General features: G+C 46.1%; 1 protein-coding gene across 9 annotated transcripts in view; it reads right to left on the bottom strand.

Moving 5' to 3' along the window:
• The window catches only part of LOC137358700 (tensin-2-like), a 236,442-nt gene that overhangs the window by 93,832 nt on the left and 117,190 nt on the right, over nt 1-25,420 (bottom strand). For 8 of the 9 annotated variants that reach the window (XM_068024925.1, XM_068024922.1, XM_068024923.1 and 5 more), the window contains one exon: nt 906-950. In XM_068024925.1, the coding sequence (XP_067881026.1) occupies nt 906-950 (45 nt within the window). Of the gene's footprint in view, nt 1-905; nt 951-19,091; nt 19,147-25,420 lie in introns of those variants that run through there. The other variant, XM_068024930.1, reaches the window with a different exon arrangement.

Raw genomic sequence — 25,420 nt, 5'->3', positions numbered from 1 at the left:
CTCCGAAAGGATGAGTTGGAGTGAGAGATGGTGAAATGAGTCTGGAATTCGACACTGAGGGTGCAGAGAGGAAGAGGAGTGTGTGGGATGGGATATCTTGTTCAGAGCAGTGTTGACCACAATATTGAAAAAAATAGAGAGGGACAATTAGGAATGTGATGGAGAGAGAGATCAAGGCTAGCGATCGGAAGAATCAGTGTGGGTCCATCAACACTGTTCAACCAGAGACCACTGCACGTATGGACTGTGCCAGGATATCCTGACATTTCTCTTGCCTTTTTAAAAAAAAACATAGAATTACATAATGTTTACAGCACAGAAACAAGCAATTCAGCCCAACTGGTCCAGACTGGCGTTTCAGCCCCACACGAGCCTCCTCCCATCCCTATTCATCTCACCCTATCAGCATAGTCTTCTAATCCTTTCACCCTCATGTACATATCTTGCTTCCCCTTAAGGGCATGTTTAGCTCTTTAGAAAATTTGTATTTAATGTTCAAAAAGTGTGGGCCTGATTAACGCCAAAAATGAAGGTTGATTTTCTTTTTGGCCTGGGCTCCTCACTGTCAGATTGCGTCGAACAAAATCTTTAAGCTCATGCTGAGCTTCGTACTTGACCTGCTTAACTGGGAGAGCTTTTCTCAATCCTGCGACAGTGTGCAGAGAGAAAAGAGGTAGAGCGCCAAATAAAAGCTAACAGAGCAGGACGATGAGGGTTTATAGTAACATTGCCTGGCTGTTGCTGCAGCCTACATTACAAGCCCAGCTTGTTGGTTTTAACTGTGTTTATGTATCTGCCACGAGTCGATACCTCATCTAGCTCACAACTACTAATGGAGGCAAATGGAGCTGCTCATATAAATAGGTCACGGTCCCCGTCTTACTGAAGACTGTCAGGGTACTTACAAGTTCCAGGCTGCGTGGGGCTGGAGGCACACAGATTGTCATTACCTGCAAAACACAAAAACAGCACAGGTTGAGATCATTTGGAAATCAATTTATGATGAAACTTAGCTGGACAGCGAGCTTATTCCAGAAATTCAGGATCACCACCTCTTCCCAGATCCTGAGTGTTAACAGAGCCAGAGAAAATATTTTCCCTCCAGTTGGCACATCATGAGAGTCTTGAGCCCTTGTATAATTGACTCTATCCCTGTAGCCTTGAGCCCTTAATTAGCCAGTACTTGAAAACAAGCCAGAATAGGTTTGGGACACAAATGAGCTGGAAAATTATTTGTTGCACATTCCCTTTACTCCTTGCTGGAGTGCAGTCCCATGGGTGATGGGGGCACCCTCCGGTATCTCACCCAACTGTGAGCCAGGGCAGTGTGCGGTGGCAGGCTACGCTGCCAAGGGCATCACAACCAAGTTCCATCCTGTCCTTCCCCAATGTGACCAGGAATCCTGGCTGACTGTCCCTCTTTAATCCATAAGACCAATTGTAGTTGCCATCCCACCCACCAGCTGACTCGGCACCGTCTGGGGATCAACACCCCCACCCCGCGGAAATGACTGCAAGTGATGTTATTGTGGGAATGTTTAATGCACTCAGATCAAATTTCTCTTCGGCTTTCAAGAAGGTGCTAGCCTGTTCATTTAAATTGGGTTAATGCCTCTGCTAAAATAGCAGAGACCATCGCAAATTATTAACAGTGATGCTAGTTAATCATTCCTCAAGTTAATATTTAAGCCCATTGGAAAGAGCTTTATACATTTACATTTTAGGGTAAGCAAAGTGCCATTCACTTAGGGGCAGACTAGCAGAGTGGCATTGAGAGTCACTGACAGTCACTGGGGTGGTACTGAGTCGCTGGCGGTCTTTGGGCTGATATTACTTGGTACTTTATTCAGTGATTATTCAACAGAAAATGAAAACGTGCTTTGATTAGTGCGTTCTGCTTGTACCGGAGCACTGTGCAAAATGCTTATTGTATCTCACAAAACGACTGCCAAATGTAGCTGAAGCAGTGAAACAATGTGTTAGATTCACATTCTAAATATCCATTTTACAAGTAAAAAGGCTCATTTTCAAGTGGGTCGTGTGGTTTTTCAGCTTTTTTTGACAATAACGTACAAAGTCTTGAAAAATTGGCGCTCAGCGGGCACTCCATTTTCCCATAATTCCTTAAAGAATGCAACTTTTCTCCCCTAAAAAAAATGCAGCAGATATTTTTGTGCTCGCCAACCTTAGCTGGGCCTGGGTGAAGCCTCTCTTACATGCAGTCATCATTTGGTCGTTCAAAGACGAGTCGCCAATTTTGCTGCAGTTGTTGGAAAGCTGTGCCATGGTCCCACACCCACGAGGAACAGGGTTGAGAATCGCCTGGCACCCTTTCAGTCCCAAATCTCTCAGCTTTCAGCCTGGCCTGGAATCAAACTCAGGACACCACAGCGAATGGACATTGTGCGAACTCACTACACCGCTCAACGCACCCCACCCTCGCCATCCTGTCCTTACCCAACGTGACCTGGTCTTCAGCAACTCCAACAGGAGTGAAAGCAACACTTGGAGATTTCATTGTCTTCAGTTCCTCCAACGCTGCTTTCAGGTTTGTTCTGTCTACGAGGGGTTTGGGTAAGTGCAAAAAAAAAATCAAAACTACCCCGTCACACTTCAATACAGCCCTGACTTACTGACGGGACATGCATCAACAAGGTGGTGGATTTGACATAATGTTACAACTGCTGTAAAATCCAGTGTAGGAATCACACCAGCGTGTCGGTCACATCCCGTTTTTAAAGGTGTGTAACTTAAATTTAAAGGGCTTTGAAAAGTAGACTGATACAGCACAGAAGGAGGCCATTTGGCCCATCGTGCCTGTGCTGGCTCTTTGAAAGCGGTCTCCAATTAGTTCCACTCCCTGCTCTTACCCCATAGCCCTGTAAATTTCACCTTTTCAAGTATCTATCCAATTCCCTTTTGAAAGTTACTATTGAATCTGCTTCCATCACCCTTTCAGGCAGCGCGTTCCAGATCACAACAACTCGCTGCGTAAAAAAAGAAAATTCTCCTCATCTCCACTCTGGTTCTTTTGCAATTATCTTAATTCTGTGTCCTCCAGTTACTGACCCTCCTGCCAGTGGAAACAGTTTCTCCCTATCTACTCTATCAAAACCTTTGGTAATATTGAACACCTCAGTTAAATCCCGTTAACCTTCCCTGCTCTAAGGAGAACAATCCCAGCTTCTCCAGTCTCTCCACAGAACTGAAGTCTCTCATTGCTGGTACCAATCAATATTCTGCATGTGGCCCAGAAAGATAAATCCACCAGATTTCATAGCAGATCAATGTGGGTAGTTTAATCCACAGCAACTTAATTCACATCGTAGTTGGTGGAACATCCACCTTGTATGTCATAACATTTGCACAACTCACCAGGAGCAATTATCTGGCATTTTCTATCCTGCTTTTAGACAGCAGCGCGTTCTGCTTGAACAATCAGCAGCTACAACAGCACAGCATCATCCCAGGAACTGACCATCCTTTTCCAACTTGCAAAGTTCCCTGACCAAACAACAATTCAACTCGAAGTGGCAATTCAACTCCAAGTGACCTCAGGCTGTGTTTACTTCCAAATTTAACATTTGACCATGAGCAAAGGCACGGGAGATCTCAGACCAATTTGACATCTAATTTTTCCTCAGTGAATCACAAGTACCATAACCAAAAGACTTCATGGAGTCTTATGCGGTGCAGTTATTTCTGTGCATAATGCTTAAAGTAGGTCAGCCAGGACTTTGTCAGTTCTGAGCGAAACAATCACCTCGCTTGTCGAAACAAACAGCACAAACCATCTTCAATTCACAGCCTCCTATATCACCATGTCAGGAGACATGGAGGCTCTCACACCATTTGTGGCCCCATTAACCAGCTGTACTTTCACAAAGCAAGCAAGAGTTTCTGAAAGCAGGCCTCCATACACTTTTGTTCACGTTGAGAAACCGAGGTGAAAGGTTGAGAACAGTAGACAAGGTCAATCAAATTGTAGCAGTTTGGTGGCATCAAGTCTGGGGTTTAAAACCCTGTAGGTGGGAGTCGGGAAGGAAGATTGAGGAGAATGATGAGTTCCATACTTTTGAGGTCCTGGCAAAGAGTAGGAAAGAACACAATGAGGAAGCATGGAGGACAAGGAAGTGTTGCATGGAACTCAGCCCCATATACAGATGCAGAATTAAGCATCACTCCTGAATTAGGGCTACTCTGCTTTTGGTGAATTGTTGTGTTCATCAATGTGAGGGACATCAGAGTAGCAACAATTCAGAGTGGGTCAACATTCAGCTTCATTTGGCAAGTTCACTTTAATTCAATAGCTGTTGAGATGTTTGACAGAATAAACTCTGTGTTCTGTTTATAGAACCTTGTGCATCCATCTGCAGGGCATTAATAAAACGGAAATCAAACCCAGACAGAGAGCTCTCTCAATTACAGTGTGTCATGTCTGACTCTCTCCACCTGCCTTGGCTTTCCTTCACGTCATCATTGAAAGAAGCCCCTTAAAAACTCCTCTCCAGGTAGCCTTTGTTCCCTCTAGACTGGACTATTCCAACGCTCTCCTGACCCGCCTTCCATCTTCAACCCTCCATAAACTTGAGCTCATCCAAAACTCTGCATCTGTTGCCTAACTCGCACCAAGTCCTGTTCGCCCATCAGCCCCGGTGCTCACTGACCTACACTGGCTTCCGGTTGAGCAACACCTCGATTTTAAAATCCTCATCCTTGTTTTAAAATCTATAGCCTTTCGCCAGCCCAACAACCCTCTGGACTCTTGCGCATCCCCGATTTTAATCGCTGCACCATAGGCGGCTTTAATAGCGCTATGTGCTCTGATTCCCAGTAGCTACAAGTCCACAGCACAAAACTGGCCACAATTTGGTAATAATTGGGACTAAACTGTCCTTTCTAATTCCTCTCCCTTTTGTAAACCACCCCCCCCCCAACCCGCCCAACATATTCTGCCCTTTGTGCTGCTCTGAACATACTTCCCCGAGACTTAAACCCCTCCAAAAATAAACATTGAACTTAATTCCTGTGCATTGTTAAATTAAAGCAATCCTCCTGCCAAGCTCTGAATGTTACTTGTGTGAAATAAGATCCTATTTCATAGGAAAGAGTTCATAATGTTAAGAATCAAAGTCAATATTTCAGATTTTGAACCATCACTTGATGTTTTTCGAGTATAAACAGGCACAGAGATGGGTGCCTGCAATTTACAAAGCAGCAACTTTATTCGAGCAATATCATAACTGATGACAGTCAAACTCAGCAGAAACCGGAGATTAATCAGCGCCTTAAACTCACTCCAGTTCCTTTGAATTCTCTATAATACGTAAAGCAAATGGTTTAGTTTTGTTCCAAGCAAAAGTCCCGTTAAACGTTTTGGAAGCCACTCATCAGTGGGTTTGGTGAGGAGGTGATAAAGGCAGCGGTGACAGAGAAGCGGAAAGGTTTATTTTAAAAGGATGTTTTTGTTCTGTTTTGGGTTTGTTTTCGGGGCTGTGGCTACCAATCTCAACGGTCACTCATGCAGTTGACTTCACAACGCAGAGGTGGCTTGAAGTTTATTGTGAAATCACGATGTAGTCATCAACTGCAAACCTCCACCCCCCGCCGTGCATTACGGCTTTCTTGCTTTTGTGCTCCATGCCTCGATTAATAATTAGTTAATCTTGAAGGCAATAAGCTTACAGGGCAACGGGCTTAGAGCAGGGGAAAGGGGACTGACTGGATTGCTCTACAGAGAGCCAGCTCGGATTCAACGGGCCGTACCTGACTCTGATAAAGATGTGCTCGGAGTGACTGCAAGACAGGTATCTCATCCTGGCTGAGTTTTTAGATTACACTGTAAACCGTGAGACTAGTCGCTCTTAAGAGGGAAACCAATAGGTGTATCTTCACGTCATTAACATGCAATGCCATCCACTCAGCAGAGTTAATCCATCTAATGGATTCACTGTCAATTTATTGAGTGATAATCAACAGTTCCTTGCTGTCTGAAGACCCACATCTTTCGCTTTCAATGCCGTCTCTCACCTGTAGCATCCAACCCTTTTTTCACCATCGCAAGTCTTTTGGTCTTACATAACTGTTGTCCCTCTAAATATTTTTCCCATTCCTCCAAACACTCCTCTTCCTCCGCGCATCCTAACTGACATTTCTTTACCCAGAGAGTGGTGAGAATGTGGAACTCGCTACCACAGGGAGTAATTGAGGTGACTAGCATAGATACATTTAATTGGAAGCTAGAAAAACACTTGAAGGAGAAAGGAATAGAACGATATGTTGATAGGGTGAGAGGAGGTATGGCTGATCATGTGGGGCATAAACACCAGCATGGACTAGATGGGCTGAGTGGCATGTTTATGTGCTGTAAGCACGACATTTTAAAATCAAGATTCATCACTCAGTCTCTCACTCTTGTCCCAATTTTTCCCAGGAACCCAAACCCATGGAATTCCTCATCTCCCTCAGTCTTTTCTTTCTCCTGAACCGACAGTTTTGACAGCCCGAGCTTGGGATCACCTCATCACGACTTGCTTCACTCTGTCCTCTCTCCTATTCGCTTTAACCTTGTGGTGTCCTGCAGCGTGGGACCATGGCCCTTCCCAGAGCTTCTCAAGTTTACAAGTCATGCTGACTAGGAAATAATGCAGTCATTATAAAGTAATACTGGACCACTGGTATTATGAACCTGCTTGTTGTGCTTTGAACTTGCTTTGAAGGCTGTTGCGAGCACTAAAATATGAGGAACATTCTCCATTAATCCTTTCAAATTCAACAAATATGCAGTAGGGAGGAAAACATAAATATTTCTTCTAGTCTGAGCCCAGAAAGGAAACTGAAGCAAACAAACAAGGCTGCGCTTGCTGACAACACTACCACTAGTGTTCCGAAGAAGGGTCACTGACCCGAAACGTTAACTCTGCTTCTCTTTCCACAGATGCTGCCAGGCCTGCTGAGTGGTTCCAGCATTTCTTGTTTTTATAGCATTACCACTAGGTGGCGCTGCAGTGGCACATGCGCAAATGCAGCAGGGGCCACTAAAACGTCACAGTCTGCGACTTCAGGCAGCTGCCAGTACTGAAGATGGCACTGCTCAAATAATCACACGAAGGCAACCTAACCTGAACACATGGCAGCACACAATGGCGGGAGGGAGAAAGCCAGCGAAGGGGGGGGGTGCAGAGCGGCCGGAGAGAGCAGCAAGGGGGCGGGGGGCGCAGCAGAGCGGCCGGAGAAAGCAGCAAGGGGGCAGGTGGGGGGAAAGAGTGGAGCAGCCAGAGAGAGCAGCGGCTGATAGAGCGGAGCGGCCGGAGAGAACAGCGAAGGGGGAGCGGAGCTTGACGCATGGGTGAATATGTTAGCGTTGCATTGCTGTACGCGTAAAGCGCATGCGCAGAGGCTGAGCAGGCACGTTGCCCCAAGATGCACACGTCATGCGATGACATCATCGGCGCATGCGCTAACCAGTCCTGGCAAGTCGGAACGCAGCGCACGCGCAGAGAGCAGGAGCCCGCCTGCGCAAGTGCACACCTTGGCGCAGCCTGATGATGTCAGTGGCCGGCTGCGTTGTCAGGAATCACTTTGAACAAACAACGATCTCAATGATTGGTGGCTCAGTGGGTCTAAGGCCTCTCAGTCAGAAGGTTGTAGGTTCAAGTCCCCCTCCAGAGACATAAGCATAAAAATCTGGTCTAATATTCCCAGTGCTGCCCTTCAGATGAAACATTAAACAGGGACCTTACCTGCCCTCTTGGATGGATATCAGTGGTCCCATGGTACTTATTTTAAAGAGCAGGGGAGCTCTGTTCAATATTTATCACTCAATCAACATCACTAAAACAGATGATCTGGTCATTATCACATTGCTGTTTGTGGGATCTTGCTGTGTGCAAATTGGCTGCTGCATTTCCTACATTACAACAGTGACTACACTTCAAGAGTGCTTCATTAGCTGAAGAGCATTGTGGGATGTCCTGAGGTTGTGAAAGGTGCTATATAAATGCAAATCTGTATTTTTCAATGACAAGCACGTACACTGGATGAAATTCTAGCTCTGGCTCAGTAAACAGACACAGAGCACAGTTCCTTTGCTGTAAGGTGAGGACTAAGGAGCCGTGTTTATGACGGTGCACTGTTCAGGCATGCTCAGTCTAATATACCTGGAATGGCAACTATGAAAGACATGACTGAACAGCTCAAGAAAAGACGGAGGTCACAAGCTACAAAATACCCCCTTTGGGGAAAAGTACATGGAGGTCTTTGCCAAACAGCAGCACTCTCTGTTCCAAGCTCCATGTTTAGAATACAAAACCACTTCAATTCCTCCCTGGCCAATGTACCGATTACAGATGAGAAGATGTTAACATCAAACACTGGTTTGGCCTCGACTGGAGTATTGTGTCCAAATCTGGGCGCTACACTTTAGGAAGGATGTGAAGGCACTGGAGAGGGTGCAGAACAGGTTTACGAGAATGGTTCCAGGGATGAGGGACTTCAGTTACGTTGATAGATTGGAGAAGCTGGGGCTGTTCTCCTTTGAGAAGAGAAGATTAAGAGGAGATTTGATAGAGATGTTCAAACTGATGAGGGGTCTGGACAGAGTAAATAGAGAGAAACTGTTCCCACTGGGGGAAGGATCGAGAACCAGAGGACACCGATTTAAGGCGATTGGCAAAAGAAGCAACAATGACATGAGGAAAATGTTTTTTTGGCCCTGCCTTTGACTCCACACAGGATAGCTCTTGCCTTAGAATAAAGCCAGCTCACAGCTGGTGCACCAGAGACTCAAAAAAGGCTCAATTTCCCAATGTTGAGTTTATCGTTGACAAGTTCATTGACCATTTCCCTTGTTTTAAGGGCCAAATGTTTCCTTGTGATAAATGGTAACTGCAGCTTCATTTTCTCGTGTTTCCTGACTCGATTTGATTTAACTGTGAGACTGACATTATCACTGTGGAGTAAATATTGATGAAAATAGTGATATCCAACTTCAGTATTAAGCTCATCTGTAACTTTGTCAGGCGGCCTAAGCTTCTACTGTTTTCATGCCATCTTTGACTCCATAGTAGGGGATATTCTTTATACTTAGCACCCCCTTGGGGTGCAAGTAATTGATGATCTGGGATGGCAATTTTACTTTGGAGTGCTCAATTTAAGAATAAAAGAGTATTTAAACAGACTCCCCGCCTGCTACCAATTGTGGGCAAACTTTGCTCCTTTAACTGACCAGCATGCCAGACAAGCTGCAGCAATGGGCTCTCACCATCGGGAAGAGGAAAGGTCATCAGCCTCGTTTCCCCCTCAGATCGGACACAATCCCCTCAACGATGGCCTCTGCCCAACCTAGTTACTCTCCCGACGAGGGAGGAGTTCTGCAAAACGTTCTTCCTGTCCCGCCCAAAGTTAAATCGAGCAAAGCTTCAGGATATCTGAACTACTCCGGCCTCCATCATTAACCTCGCTTGGCTTTTTGACACTTTTCTTCCCCTCCTCTGACCAAGGCCCTGGAAGTTGCCATAGTTACGGTTGCATGGGTGCCTGCAGCTGCCCCGTACCTCACTGTTAGTCATCTGCGCGCCTAGACAGTGAAATCTCTGCAAGCTATTCTCCCTTGGAGGGCATCACGGCTGATCCCCCTTGCGCCCACCATCAGGTGCTTTCCAAAAGGGATCACGAGATTGCAAGCAGGAGCAGCGACCCTTGCTGTCGTTTCCTCAGCTCCCTGGTCCCGAGGGTGCTGAATTGATCCGCAATGTCTCAATTGCTCTGTCAGTCCCGATCCCCGAACTCAGGATCCGGCAGGAAATGAAGCTGTGGCCTTTGAATCCGGGTGCCGACCTTCCTAGGCAACCTCAGCCAGGCCTAGCTGGCAGGAAGTGCAGTTCTGGAAGTTGCTACCTTCCCCGAGACACAACCCTGCTGAGAACTGGCAGAACTCGAACCGAGCAAGGGCTGAGAAGCAAGGCAACTGTCAAGGCTGCAGCACAAAGTTGTGACTCTCTAAAGCAGAAGCCCTCTGTTCTACTGCTCGGGTAGCCAGTTACATTATCGACCTGAATTCTTTGAGTCATAGAATCTTACAGCACAAGATGAGGCCATTCAGCCCGTCATACCTTAGCTAGCTCCAATTCAGTCCCACCACCCCAGCTTTTTCCCCCCCCTTAACCATACAAATTAGTTCTCTTCAAGACTCCTGTATTATGCAGGCAAGTGCAGCATCCAGTTTATGCATAACAAGATCCCATAAATCGCAAATGAAATGAATGATCGACTAATCTGTTATTGGCGATACTGGATGAGGGAGGAAAGTTCACCGAGATACCAGGAGGATTCCATTAGAATGAGTGGAAACTCTAATTTAGCAACATGGCTCCATGCGGACCCTTACTCAGAAGGTTCTGGGTTCAAGTCCCACTCTAGAGACTTGAGCACAAATATCAAAGCGGACACTGTAGGGCAGTACTGAGGGAGTGCTGCACTGTTGGAGGTGCCATCTTTCAGACGAGACGTTAAACCAAGGCCCTGCCTGCTCTCTGAGGTGGATGTAAAAGATCCCAAGACACTACTTCGAAGAAGAGCAGGGGAGTTCGCCCCGGTTTCCCACCCAATATTTATCCCTCAACCAACATCACAAAAAACCAATGGTCTGGTCATTATCACATTCGGTGCTTGTGGGATCTTGCTGTGCGCAAATTGGCTGCTGCGTTTCCTACATTACAACAGTGACTACACTTCATTGGCTGTAAAGCGCTTTGGGACATTGTGAAAGCTGCTATGTAAATGCAAGCCTTTCTTGAACACTGAAGTTTGATGACATTCCTTTGTCCACTGTTTTAAAGCCAATATACTTTATCACCAACACGCTCAAGCAGTCTGCGAGGCTGGAAGAGGATTTGCTTTCCCCATAGCAAGTAAACAATATGGAACAGGCTTGGAAATGTCTTGCTTTACCTTATCTTCTCTCCTACTGTTTTCAGCCTTGCCCGGGAGCCTCACAATAGGCTTCAGCCCTTCACCAAGTTTTCTCATTAAGAATAAAAAACGAAACCCCGCCAAGGTTTGCTGTTTAGTCGCACCCCTTCAAAACGACACCGAGAAACTGCTTTTGCCACTTTGGCTCTGCATATGATCTCTGATGAGAGACACTGCTGATTGAAGAAAGTCGAAATAATAGATGGTCAGGAATGAATTGCAGACTTGTATGTGGTCTCACATTGCTTTGGGCTAGTGTGTACATGCCAAGACTGGCGAAGGATCCGATAAACGTTGGTAATTTATCTTTGACAGTCTGTTATTCTGTATCACGTGTGCAAGGTACAATTTCTTCCGCATACAGCCAACAGCATACTGGTGGGGGGTGGGGGGTGGGGGGGGGGGCGGTGTGAGGAGGCTGCACGGCAGGAGAAGGTGCGTGTGATAAAGCACACAGGAGAACAATAACCATTTGGAGTCAGCAGTGTGGAATTGGAGACAAAATAATAAAAGAGAAGCATTTAATTTAGTCATTTTGAAGCAATACTCTTGCTCAGCGGCCTTGATTCAGGGCTGGATGTGGTGTATTTTTGAAATAGTCAGCTTTTCTGACGCTGTTGATGGGACATACGAACACACTGGGAGCGTGGCACTGAACCGCTGCAGTTTTATCTGCTTAAACCCCAACAGTACCCCCTGCTCACGCTTGGGTGTTCCCTCCACCTCGGTTCTCCAAACTTGCACCCGGGAGTTAGGTGAATGGGCTGTGCCCTACAGGGACAGGGCACGCATCCCACCTCAAGCAAGGAGAGACTCCAGATGTGTGGAATTCTCAGTGGCAGCCAATGAAGTACTTTTTGAAGTGCAGTCACTGTTGCAATACAGGAAGTGCAGCAGTCAGTTGGCACACAGCAAGCTCCCATAAGTATCAATGAGATAATGACCAGCTCATCTGTTTTAGTGACGTTAATTGAGTGATAAATATATTGGACACTGGGGAGAACTCCCCTGCTCTTCTTCAAAGTAGTACCATGGGATCTTTTACATCCACCTCAGCAGGCAGATGGGTCCACAGTTCAACACTGCATCTGAAACACAGCACCTCTGACAGTGCAGCACTCCCTCAGTACTGTAGTGGAGTGTCAGCCTCATTGTTACAAGCCCAGGAGTGGGACTTGAATCCAGAACCTTCAGAGTTGAGGCAAGAGCATGACTAACTGAGCTTACAGCTGGCTAGACCATACTTTGTAAAGTCCAGTCGCCTAACTGTTCACATTGCCAAACAATCTATAACTGTGTGAACAAACGCCTTTTTGAGAATCGATCTTTTACAACTTTGTTTTCTTTTCTCTATATTATTCGTGAAGTATAGTTGGAACATTTTTCAAAACTGCCTTTGTTTTTCCACTGTCTTAATCTCAGCGCTGCCTAGTGGCTGCTTGCTCCTGGTATCATTAGTTTAGAAGCTATCCCTAATTGCTGTTTATCTGCACACTGTGCTGTACATGTTTTATGTCTCTTGCCTTCAACTCACCCTCCCTTTTCTCCGGCTTGGCTGGGATTTCACTGATCCCGTCGTCCGATCAGCTTGCTGCTTAATCCCACCGCAAGAAAAAATAATGAGGAGAATTGAGCCTTGCCAGCAGAGACTGCTCAGTCAGTGCAGATCCCGCTCTGTTCACTGACAGGACTGCAGGTTAAGAACACCCGCCAGGTGATAGCACTGGCTGCCTGCAGCTCCTGCCCCTGATGCTGTTTGCACAGGCTCACCTGCCTGCCAACCAGCAGCGTTCACCCACTCAGTCACCAATAAAAGCTGATGTACGCACAGACTGGGAAAGATAACTGGTGTGTTCACCTGTGGTTGCTGTCAAAGTGTTTTAATGTCCTACTTACTGAAGGCCCTGTGTCACGACAGACTGGTGCACTCATTCAGTGCTCGAACTGCGGAGCAAGCGGGCGTGACTTTTGGAAATATACAGCAAATTTTAATCGAGGGGATGCTGAGGCCAAGTTGTCCCTTATGGGGAGAGAAGCAGAAGTTGAAGGAGTGTTGGCATGTTTTACTACATTAAAGGCGCTACATAAATGCACACACACCGCCCCCCCCCTTCCGCACACACTAACCCCCCACACCAGACACTCTGCTACCTGACCTCCACATCCTTGAGTATTTACCAGGATTTTCACATTTGACCCAAAGGCTCCTGGGAGTTGGAACTGCCAGAATTTCTTTAAAAAAACTCAATTTATTTTTCCTTACAGACCCGCAAGAAGTTCAGGAAAAAGTTTGGCTGCAGGAAAACATGAAGATACCTGATTATCTGCCAAATTTCATTATGCAAAAGGTGTCCACGATCAGTGTCACGAAACGCCACACACCCTCAGCCCTCACACACCCTCAGCCCTCACACACCCTCCGCCCACACACACCCTCCGCCCACACACACCCTCCGCCCACACACACACCCTCCCCCCTCACACACCCTCACATACCCTCACACCTCTTCCCCCCTCACACACCCTCACACCTCCTCCCCCCTCACACACCCTCCTCCCTCACACACCCTCCCCTTTCACACACCCTCCCCTTTCACACACCCTCCCCTTTCACACACCCTCACACATCCTCCCCCCTCACCCCCTCACCCCTCACACACCCTCCCCCCTCACCCCCCCTCCCTCCTCACACACCATCACACCCCCTCCCCCCTCGCACACCCTCCCGCTCACACCCCCGCCTCTCGCACCCCCTCCCCCCTCGCACACCCTCACGCCCCCTCCCCCTCCTCCCCCCCTCACACCCCCTCCTCCCCCCCTCACACCCCCTCCTCCCCCCCCTCACATCCCCTCCTCCTCCTCTCCCCCACCCCCTCTCCTCCCCCCCATCCCCCTCTCCTCCCCCCCATCCCCCTCTCATGAGATCAAGACACGGCATTTTAAAATCTCGGTATTATATTTTTTGGGTGAATTTTTCAGGAAGCCGAACCGAGTGACAGCAGAGCCAGGAAATGACATTTTCTTCCAGTCTCAGCATCATGTGCTGCCAGGACAGGTACACTACAGTCAGCAGATCAACCTCCATATCGGCTTGACCTTAACATAAAGAACACCTTGAACTTTTATGGTTTTTCACACCAGCAGTGATTAAATCCTCACTGTGAAACGTCGCCAATTTGATGTCAGTTAGTTGCAAATTAAGAGTGTTTTTGTGCCTTGGGCACTGATGCAGAAGGAACTGAGTCAAGACTAGGATCCTTACCATCAGTGGAAAGAGAAGACTTTTAACCTGAGACTGGCCTGGGTTTGAATTGAATCCAAGTAACCAAGGTGAAAGAACGGTGCAAAACGCCACTGTGTCACCTCATCACTTCCTCCTCGTGCCTAACCTCAGCCTTTAAATAAAGCCTCCTGCTGTAAGACGAGTTAAACACTGAGCGGTCCCCGCACAGCCGTCTATCTCCTTGCTGCAATGCGCAAAGAAACACATCCTTGCAAGTTTGATCGGCTGATGCTACATTCAAATGGGAAAGGACATCATTTAATTACTGACACACGTTTGTCAAATTTATTGCAATCCAATTGGTCATAATAAAGTTTGGGAGCAGATTAAGTCTCGACCAGAATGGCTGTTTATAACCATCTGAAAATGAAAGGTGCAGATTGTGGAAGTTACGTTTCAGTTTGTACAAAGGCCTAGCAGTTCTGGGCACCATGCCTCAGGAAGGAGATACAGGCCTTGGAGGGAGTGCAGTGTAGATTTACCAGCATGATACCGGGACTTCAAGGGTTAAGTAACAAGGAGTGATTAGACAAACTAGGGTGGTATTCCCTGGAAGTTAGAAGGTGATTCGATCGAAGATTTCAAGGTATTAAGTCAATAAAGTCACAGTGAAAAACAATTACAGCCAGACCTTTCAGGAGTGAAATTAGGAAACGCTTCTACACACAAAGGATGAAAAAGAATTTTTGATCATGTATCCCCCCTCCCAGCCACTCCCCCATGTTAAAATCCACCCCCCCCCCCCCACCCCCAATGATGCTTATCCTGTTTTATTTATCCACTTTCATAAAGTATCCAGTTTATCCAATTCCTCGTGCAAATTGTTCAATATCTCGTCTGCTTATATTTGTAGAGGCTTTCCAAGAATGTCAATGCTTATTTGTTCCTTCTGACGCTCAAGTTTAAGGAAGCAGAGGTTTTTCCATAAGGCTTTAAACTGACCTCGTGTCTTATTTATCTCCAAGAAAGGAACTGCTCTGTGAAACATGCTGCAGAACTGAAGGGCTGCATTCAATTAGGGGCCTTACTTCATCAAGTCAACACTGCTGGCTACAAAACATCTCGTCACTGGCTCTATCACTCCAGAGGAAAGCCACATGAAAGATCCACAAAGCCTCCAACTTAAAAACCATTTGTAAGACTTGGAGAAACAACTTTCTCGTTTGCCTGGCTTGCTGCAGAATTCCAGTGGAACTCACTTGCACTGAACTCTTAACATTGTGAAACTCGATTTAGAGTGAAGAATGCCTGGGCCTCAATCCAGTTGCCATGGGAATAGATAGATACATTGTTCAGTTCCAACAAATGTAACACCCACTTGGAGTAAAAATCTGAAAAAATCCCTTGTTTTCCCACAAAGAACAGTGGAATTTCAGCCCATTTGGTGGAACGCAGCAAAGTGCTCCATCTGGGGACATAACAGAAATAGTGTAGACTGTTCCATTTCTTTCAAGAATCCTGCCAGCCAATTGTGGAACAGCGCTAACAACAATATTGAGAAAAGCCTGCCAAACTATCAAAGCACCCACCAACACAGAGGCAGAGTTACATTGAGTCAACAGCACTGCAATGGGCCATTCGGCCCAACAGGTCCATGCCAGTGTTTGTGCTTCACATGAACCTCCTCCCACCCCCTACTTCATCTCACCCCATCACCATATCTTTCTATTCCTTTCTCCCTCGTGTGTTTATCCAGCTTCCCCTTAGATGCATCGATATTATTCACCTCAACCACTCCCTGTGGTAGCGAGTTCCACATTCTCACCACTCTCTGGGGAAAGAGGTTTCTCCTGAATTCCCCTGTTGGATTTATCAGTGACTGTCTTATATTGATGCCCCCTAGTTTTGATCTTCCCCACAAGTGGAAACATCTTCTCTACGTCTACCCTATCAGACCCTCTATCAGGTCACCCCTCAGCCTTTTCTTTTCTAGAGAAAAGAGCCCCAGCCTATTCAGCTTTTCCTGATGTATAACCTCTCAATTCTTCACATCCTTTTTATAAGATGGAGACCACAACTGTGCACAGTACTCCAAGTGTGATCTCACCAAAGCTTGATACAAGTTTAAAGTAGGTTATAGAGTCATACAGCATAGAAACAGGCCCTTCGGCCCACCGCGTCCATGCCGACCATAATGCCGATCTATACTAATCCCACCTGCCTGCATTAATTCCATATCCCTCTAATGCCTTGCTCATTCAAGTACCTGTCCCGATGCCTCTTAAATGTTGCTACTGTTCCTGCCTCCACCACCTCCTCAGGCAGCTCATTCCAGATACCCACTATTCTTTGTGTGAAAAATTTACCCCTTTGATCCCCTTTAAACCTCCTCCCTCTCACCTTAAATCTATGCCCTCTAGTTTTAGTCACCCCTACCATGGGAAACAGACTCTGGCTATCTACCCTATCTATGCCTCTTATAATTTTATATACCTCTATCATGTCCCCTCTCAGCCTCCTTCGCTCCAGGGAAAACGCACCCAGCCTATCCAATCTCTCTTTATAACTCAAGGTTCTCTGCTTTCCAATTCTATTCTAGAAATGACCAGTGCTTGGTTTGCTTTTTTATGGCTTTCGAAACCTGTGTTGCTATTTTTAGTGATTTGTGCATCTGTACCTCCAGATCCCTTTGCTCCTCTACCTCATTCAGATTCTTATTATCCAAACCAATATATGGCCTCCTTATTCTTCCTATCGATGTTGAAGTTAATTTGCCAACTACATGCCAATTGTGTAAGTTTATTAATGTCACCTTGTATTTTGTCTTGGTCCTCCTCTGGATTAACTATACCTCCCAGTTTGGTGTCATCCGCAACTTTTGAAATTGTACAATCAATTCCTGAGTTCAAATCATTGATGTAATTGGTGAACAACAGTGGTCCCAGCACCAATCCCTGCGGAATACCACTTCCCACCTTTTGCCAGTCTGAGTAACTATCTTTATACCCTCTCTGTTTTCTGTTTTGTAGTCAGTTTGCTATCCATTCTGTGACCTGTTCCCCGACTCCACATGTTCTGACCGGAGTCACAAGTCTACCATACTGTACCTTCTCGAAAGCCTTTTGAAAATCGAACTATTGTTTAATCTACTGCATGAGATCTGGTGCAGACCTACCCAACTAACCAATGGCGCATCAAACCACTTCAAAGAGACTCAGCAACTAATAAGAGAGCTACCAACACAAGAAGAGATCCAGCAAAACACTAGCAGGCCTAACAAACTGCTGAAGGAATGCCAAGGAAGCCGTCAAAGGCCTCAGCAAACAAACATTAGGAAGGCAGCAAGGAAGCCACAAATCAACACCAAGAAACCAAAGCAATATTGTAAACTCCAAATGGTGTTGTGTCGAGTCCCAATTCCTTCGTGTCAAATCGATGTTTAACCTTCTCCAAAGCATCGAAGATTGCAGCCAGTTCATCAACAGGTCCACACCACTGAAGAAGTAACCAGTTGAAAACGGTGAACCCTTTAACTCCTGGTAGATGAACACATTTAGTGACCACATTTTTTAAAATCCTAAATCGTTTATTAAAAAAAGCATTCAAAGTGCTGCGGGTGTCAATGCATTTTGGATGAACTGGAGTTATGTAGTCAAAGCTGTTGGGGCCAGACACATCACTTTCTTTGGGTAAGGTGGCAGGCAGTTTGCCACAAGGTACCAGGTCACTCAACAGTAGGTTTCAGCAAATTGGCACAACCTTGTATATCCAAATATGTTATAGAGCCAAATGGACATCTGAGAGTGATTACAAGGCTGTAATCTAATCAGGGGTTTCAGATGATATCATAAGCCCCAAGAGTGAAGGTCCTGCAGTTTATAACTACCATCTGACCCAGGAGACAGAATTACAACCCTGAAATCACTTCCTATTCTGCTCATGTTTTACAATGTGGAATTTGCGGAGACAGTTTTATTCCACGTTTGGACCCTACTGTTCCTCCAAGCAGGCATTATGGTGTAAACTATTGGCTAGTGCTCTGTGTGTTGTTGAGATCCACACCGGGGGATCCTGATGTGATCGTTCCAAGCGATAAACCACCGAGCAGCAACTGTCATCGATAATACAAATACAGGTGGTAATAATTATGAGCGGTGCAGGCAGCTATTTCATTCCGTTGAGAAGCTGAGCTGGAGGACATAGGCCGACAGTCCAGGACACAACAAAGTTAAAAACACGTAGGAGACACAATGACGTGTATCAGCTACACAGTCAGCATGTATAACCCCACACTCAGCCAGATAGCTCTTCATTGGTACTTGGGGGGGGGGGGGGTGGGGGGTAAGCTGCCAGAGCAGATTGCCTGCCCACTGTACCACTCGCCCAACAATTGCCCCATTGAAATGAACATGGGGCAGGGTCAGTAACAAACGGGCTATCCACTTTGCCTATTCACTGCCAGCGCAAAGAGACGAAAATTTACCCCAGTATGTTCTGCATAACACACTCAACACGTCTCCTGACACATTACCTCATCAATGTGCGCCATAAAGATTTTTACGGATGCCACTTTAAGTGCCAGGTGCGAACTGAGCCAAGTTCCAAAAAATGCCTACTCTTTGTCATTATTTTCAAACAATCAGCCATGTAAAATACTAAAAGCAGTAATAACGGCAAAATAAAATACAAGCCGCGGGATACTGAGTGAGCCCTGAAGTATGGATCTACATTCCAGTAACATGGAAGAGCTGCACAAATCACTCTTTGAATTTGTTGCTTGGGAACTTAAGGGTCATCCAGACTCGTAAGATATAAATCACAAGGCGTCCTCCACCTTCACCATACTGTAGCCTCTCAGAAACATTTCACCTCAACAACATAAAATGATTGCGTTTACCTGGCACCACAGACATCCAGCGTCTGTTTTAAATCATTCTTGACTGACTGGTCTGGTTTTCACTATAGTAGGTGGTGGGAGGTTGCTTGCTTGGTTTTGCTTCTGGACACAAGCTGTTAGTCCCATTCAAACTGAGCTCACAAACCACAGCTTTGCTTCTGCTCTATGTAGCAGCTGAGGTCAGTGTGACGTCTGTTGTGCATCCTCTCATCCCACCCATATTCCCCCCAGCCTTGTCCCAAACTGGGCTCCTTGCATGCCCGAGACATTCAGCGTTGCCTTTTCGCAGTGGAAACAGAGGCGTTAAATAAGTTAACTGCACCCTTGGCAGCCTTCCACAGCCACTTTGACAGGTTCTGCTGCAATCGAACATCTGCCGACTATTATGACACAAAGGGGAGTAGAGGGCTGACCCTCTGAACATGTAGCATCTGAGCAACTCCCTCATCACGAATCATTCCAAATCCAAAACATCCATGCAGACACAGCAAGGATGCTCTGCTTCCTGCGAGCTGAAGGGAATAGGGAGTCAAAGTTCACCTTGGACAGTCACACAAAAGGAGTGGCATGGCATGGGCCGCCCACCAAACCCCCGCCTGATCTTTAATTCCATTGACTTCAAAAGAACTGAATGCCAAGCAGGACGTATAACAGGCGACGCAGGGGTACTGCCCGTTTGGCACACTGCCCAAGATGAACTTTGACCCCCCATAGTTCCCCTGAGATATCGGCAGATATCGTTGCTTTCTGGGAATCAATGGGCAAGGAACCTCTGCTGTCATTCAGCTGCTCAGCACTTTGGCACCTTTAGGTGGGATATGATCATTGTTAATAAATCATGAATTAGTTTTTTTTTGACTAAGTAAAGGATCAAGTCCCAAAGAGAAGGATACGACAAAGATGAAAGAAGAGATGAGATAATGGAAGATGCAATGGCAAGCAGTCCCAAGCTTCAGTTATAAAACCCTGAACATTGGAAGAGAAATGGAAGACTGTACTGGAATTTACTTAACTACTTATTAATGACTGTTATATCGTACCAAACATACATTCTTCCTAATAATTTCCTCTGGCTCCTATTTTAGTATCATCGGCAAATGTGAAGAACTGGCACTTGGAGCTCTCAATGGACAGATTTATATAGAATGGGGGTAACTTTCCCCATTGCCACCTGGCGCTAATCTGGTGGAGTGGAGTGCCCACTTGTACATCTCGCCAGTTTTCATCCCATTATAAATAACAAGGGTTGTCAAGTCGGAACCCCGGGCCACCACGCTTGAAAATCCTTTCCCATTTCGTAACAACAGCCAGTTGGAGTCACCCTCAATTTCCTGCTCTGCACCCTCGATCCACGACTTGCTGGAAAAGCCATTAATCTCCAGCATGGAGCCTCGTCAAGCACTTTGGGAAAGTGCTTTGTCCACAGTGGAGATGACCTATTCAAAAAACAACGCCTCTTGTTTGTTAGGAGCCATATTTCGGGCTGTTAAGGAAAGTCAGAGAGCGCCACGTCCATTTTGAAAGGTTATTGATGGCCGTCTCGGAAAAGGACACGTGATTTGAAGACATGTTGTACAATAGCATTAACATGGGAATGGGGAAAATACAGCAGCGAAGCAGGACGCACCTGGAATGATGATCCTTCAACTCGTTCCCAGCAATGAGCAAGTCACTAAATTGCTGTAAAAAGTCAGAAGCTTCACTGATGCAGCTGTGTAGAACGCAGCATCTGTACAACATGGTAATTCCCAACTTAAACAGGAGGGATAGCATTTCCTGGCACACAAAAAAGAATTGGATGCACATGTTCCCATCTGCTGCTCGATAAACAATGCATTAACCCCTGATCCCTACAAGCTCACACCCTCCACAGAGCATTACTTTCTCAGGTTTAACACTATGGCAAAGACAAAATGCACAACATGAAGGCTTAAATCATGACAGCAATAGAATTTTTCTCAGTTCAGAAACTAATGTGAAGAATTACAACCTATTACACCATCAAGTGCAAGTCAGGAAGGCCCTTAGCGTTTGACATCCAGAAACAACAACTTGAATTTATATAGCACCACTAATGTAGTAAAACATCCCAAGGCACTTCACAGGAGTGTAATCAAACAGCAGTTGACACTGAGCCACATAGGGAGATATTAGGACAGATAACCAAAAGCTTGGTCACAAAGATAGGTTTTGGAATCATAGAATGGTTATAGCACAGGAGGCCATTCAGCCCTTGCTGTCTGTGCCAACTTTCTGCAAGAGCAACTCGGTTAGTTCCACTCCCCTGCCTTTTCCTTGTAGCCCTGAAAATTTTTTCTCTTCATATTATTATCCAATTCCCTTTTGAAAGCCACCATTGAATTTGCGTCCACCACTCTCTCAGGCAGTGCATTCCAGATCCTAACCACTCGCTGTGTAAAAAAATGTTTTCTCATGTTTCCTTTGGTTCTTTTGCCAATCGCCTTAAATCGGTGCCCTCTGGATCTCGACCCTTCTGCCAATGGGAACTGTTTCTCCCTATCGACTCTGTCCAGACCCCTCATGATTTCTCTTCTCTAAAGTGAACAAGCCCCAGCTTCTCCAATCTACCCTTGTAACTGAAGTCCCTCAACCCTGGGACCATTCTCAAATCTTTTCTGCACCCTCTCTCAAGTCTTCACATCCTTCCTAAAGAGAGGTAGAGAGGCCCATCAGTTTGGGGCAGACTTCGACCCACTGTCAGCCCCATCTCCTGCGGGCAGCTGTTCCCTTCTTGAAATCAAACTATATAACTCACTCACACGATTGATCCAGATATGTTAGCACTCCATTACAATACAATGCCTTTATCTGAGTGAGAAGCAGTCCTCATCAGTCACATGCAGAAGCCAGTGTTTTTGTCCTTTGCCATATTTGGCTTCGCAGAGCCCAGGTGTAACTGTGGTGGATTGTTTACCAGCAAACCCATGAGCTGCCCTGTCTTTAGTACAGATTGGAAAATGAGAGCTGGAGCCCTATCTCTCCTCCAGCACTCATTGCTCAGGAGGCCCGGAGCTGGGAGCAATACGCCTCACAATATGGTTCTCCCAGCATCTCACCAGCTTTTGTTGTAATCGGTGTAAGTTAAAACCTCCCATCCTCACTGCAAAGAACAGACTCCCAACCCCAATTTCAAAGCGACATTTGCACGGATGCACGGGCTTTTCTATTTATTTTTAGCTCCCTTTTACTGTGCTCAGATTTTCTGTTGTGCACGGTTATGGGGAGAAGGTGGGGGAATGGCACTCAGTGAATTGCTCATTCGGAGAGCCGGTACAGACACGATGGGTCGAATGGCCTCCTTCTGTGCCGTAACAATTCTGTGCTTCGCCTGAAGTACGCCACTGGAAGCGCAAACAGCTTCCAACTCTGTACAGCAGCTGCAGGTCAGCGCCCATGATTTTGGGTGGTCCTCCACTTCGCTGCAAGGCAACTATCACGGCTAAATTTGTAGAATATCTCAATATATGTTCTTCAGGCCACTGTCTTTGAAAATACTCCGCCAAACCCACCATAAATCCACGGGATTTTAGCTTTTCTATCACGGCGCTGTACTCGTACTTCTTTCAATTAAAAAAAATGCAAAAAAAAAAAACTTGCCTGGAAATTGGAAATAAAATAGCTTCATACTGAGAGAGCAAATAGTAGGCCCAGGCTTGAATTAGAGCACTCAGTGTGGGAGTTTATTCCTGGATCAGCACAGGCTAGCTCGAGTTCACAGGTTCATTACAAACCCCTGTGCTTATCCACAAACCTCCCTGGACACACAGGAACACCGACACACAATGAAATACTTATACCTCCCTCTGACTGTGGGTACTGAACGGCTTCCTTTTGTGGGAGCGTTGAGAAATTTGGCGAGTGGTGACATAATACGTACTTATTTTTAACATAACTGCAGAGATGGAAACAAGATTGTGAGTGGATTGTGCGCCCGTATAAACACTGGGCCAGTGTAAGACTGTCCCCAAATGCTCATACAACGACTGGCAATCTGTCAGAGGTAAGGCAGTGGTGAACAGCCAGTACAGTTACATTGTTAGCAGTTGATTTATGAGCTAGTCACAGGTCTGCAGTTCTGGAATTGATGAGCCACGGATTAAATATTTATTGCGTGCTTTGAGGGCGAGGATTGTGACAGGGAGGGGCGGAGGCGACTGCGAGAGGTAGCGGTGGCTGTGGGGGGGGGGACGGTTGCCGGGGTGAGGATGCTGTGATAACGACGAAAATATTTTTTTGTATTTCCCCTCTTAAAATGCAAACTATTCTCCCCGTCACTGTCGCACGACACAACCGGAAAATTCTCATCCTTGTTTTCAAATCCCTCCATGGCCTCGCCCCTCCCCATCTCTGTAATCTCCAACTCCACAATCTTCTGAGATCTCTACACTCATCCAATTCTGGCCTCTTGACCATCCCTGATTTTAATCACTCCACCATTGGTGGCCGCGCCTTCAGCTGCCTAGGCCCCAAACTCTGGAATTTCCCCTCTAACCCTCTCTGCCTCTCCTCCTTGAAGACGCTCCTTAAAACCGACCTCTTTGACCGAGCTTTTGGTCACCTGAACTAATATCTCCTTCTGTGGCTCGTGTCAAATTTTGTTTGATAGCCCTTCTGTAAAGTGCCTTGGGACATTTTACCTCATTAAAGGTGCTATATAAATGCATGTTGTTGTTAGTGGAATAGTCACTCAATTGACAGCGATCCCAGATCTGAGCAGCTTTGAGCCTGCTGCAACTTACAAACCTGTGCTCAGATCGCAGCAGGTACCATCCTTTCCAAAGAGGCATGAAGACATGCAGTGTCATCTGCATTACACTAAGCACAAGGAGTAGAGGATACCACACTCATCCGACAAAGAACTCGTCTCCACTGGGATCCCAAAATAATGAGACGTTTCAACTTTTTAATATTTTGTAGTTGGAGAGTTTCCCGAATTGTTTCCTCATCTTTTTGACTTCAGAGTTGGAGTTTGCAGGTTTGTGGTTGAAAGAAACCATACAAGCATACGAATTAGTAGTGGGAGTAGGCCACTCGGCCCCTCTAACTTGCTGTGCTATTCAATAAGATCATGGCTGATCTTTGAACTCAACTCCACTTTCCATCCCTATCCCCATATCCCTTGATTCCCTTAGTACCCAAAAGTCTATCGATCTCAGTCTCGAATATATTCAATGACTGAACATCCACATTCTCTGGGGTCGAGAATTCCAAAGATTCACAACCCTCTGAGTGAAGACATTTCTCCTCATCTCAGTCCTAAATGGCCGACCCTTTATCCTGAGACTGTGACCCCGTGTTCTAGATTCTCCAACCAGGGGGCAACATCATCCCAGAATCCGAGAAAATCCTTACTCTTCCAAAATTGCCGTGGGATCTTCAGTCTCAACCTGAACAGGTAGATGGGCCTCAACAAGCCAGCACCTCTGACAATACAGCACTGGATTCGACTGCCGGCATGACTTACGAGCTTCTCGTTCAAGACCGTACCCCAGTAGAGTATAAATTGATGTCACAGATTCCAGGCTGGGAATATTGAGACCTATTTTTAGCATCCGCCACTCTGACTGAGATCAGCAGAGAACCAGAGCCCGGAACTTTCCTAGTGTCTATGACTCAGTACCATACTGGGCAGTGCAGTCTCCCACTGACCCATCACTTTGGCCTGTTTAGATTACATCTTTTTTTTTATAATCAAATGTTCAAAATTGAATTATCTCCACTGAGGAAAACTCTGGATGAGAGGCTGGGAACAGGGCTGATTAAAATACATTTCTTAAAATGTGTTTTGTTTTCCATTCCTCCATTGAGGGCAGACTGGAAAAGTCTCCGGGGCCTGTAAACCAAATAATACTCATTCTTCCCAGTGTTCTGCAGCCTTGCTCTCCATTCAGCAGCCGAGCTTATTTATTACAGACTCCCAAAGACATTTCTTTCCAGAATCCCTGAAGTGGATTCTTGAAGCAGGGCCACGGATAGATTTATTTTTGAAGATCGGCCCCTTCAGAAGATGGTACATTGTATCCTGAGCCCTGGCAGAACCAGGCAGGAGGTCAGTGGCGAGATAGCTCTTTCTGTTTGCAGTCGCACTAAGGTGTCGTAGCATCTAATGGTCAGCCTCCTTCTAGTGACTATAACGACACAGTACATTTACTGGCGTCTCTCAGTCAACACCTTTCTTCCCCTGTTTATCTACAGGCAGCCTGGCACGGGACTCTTTCAGAATACAGGAGAATCTATGAACAGCAAAGACTCTACAAGCTTTGGGCTGATCGCTAAAAGCAAGTGAAAATAGGAAGTGCTGGAAATAC

This window comes from Heterodontus francisci, chromosome X, assembly GCF_036365525.1.
Source record: "Heterodontus francisci isolate sHetFra1 chromosome X, sHetFra1.hap1, whole genome shotgun sequence".
Classification (NCBI taxonomy): domain Eukaryota; kingdom Metazoa; phylum Chordata; class Chondrichthyes; order Heterodontiformes; family Heterodontidae; genus Heterodontus; species Heterodontus francisci.
Note: the sequence above shows the minus strand (reverse complement) of the source record. Positions and strands in the feature narration are given on the sequence as shown.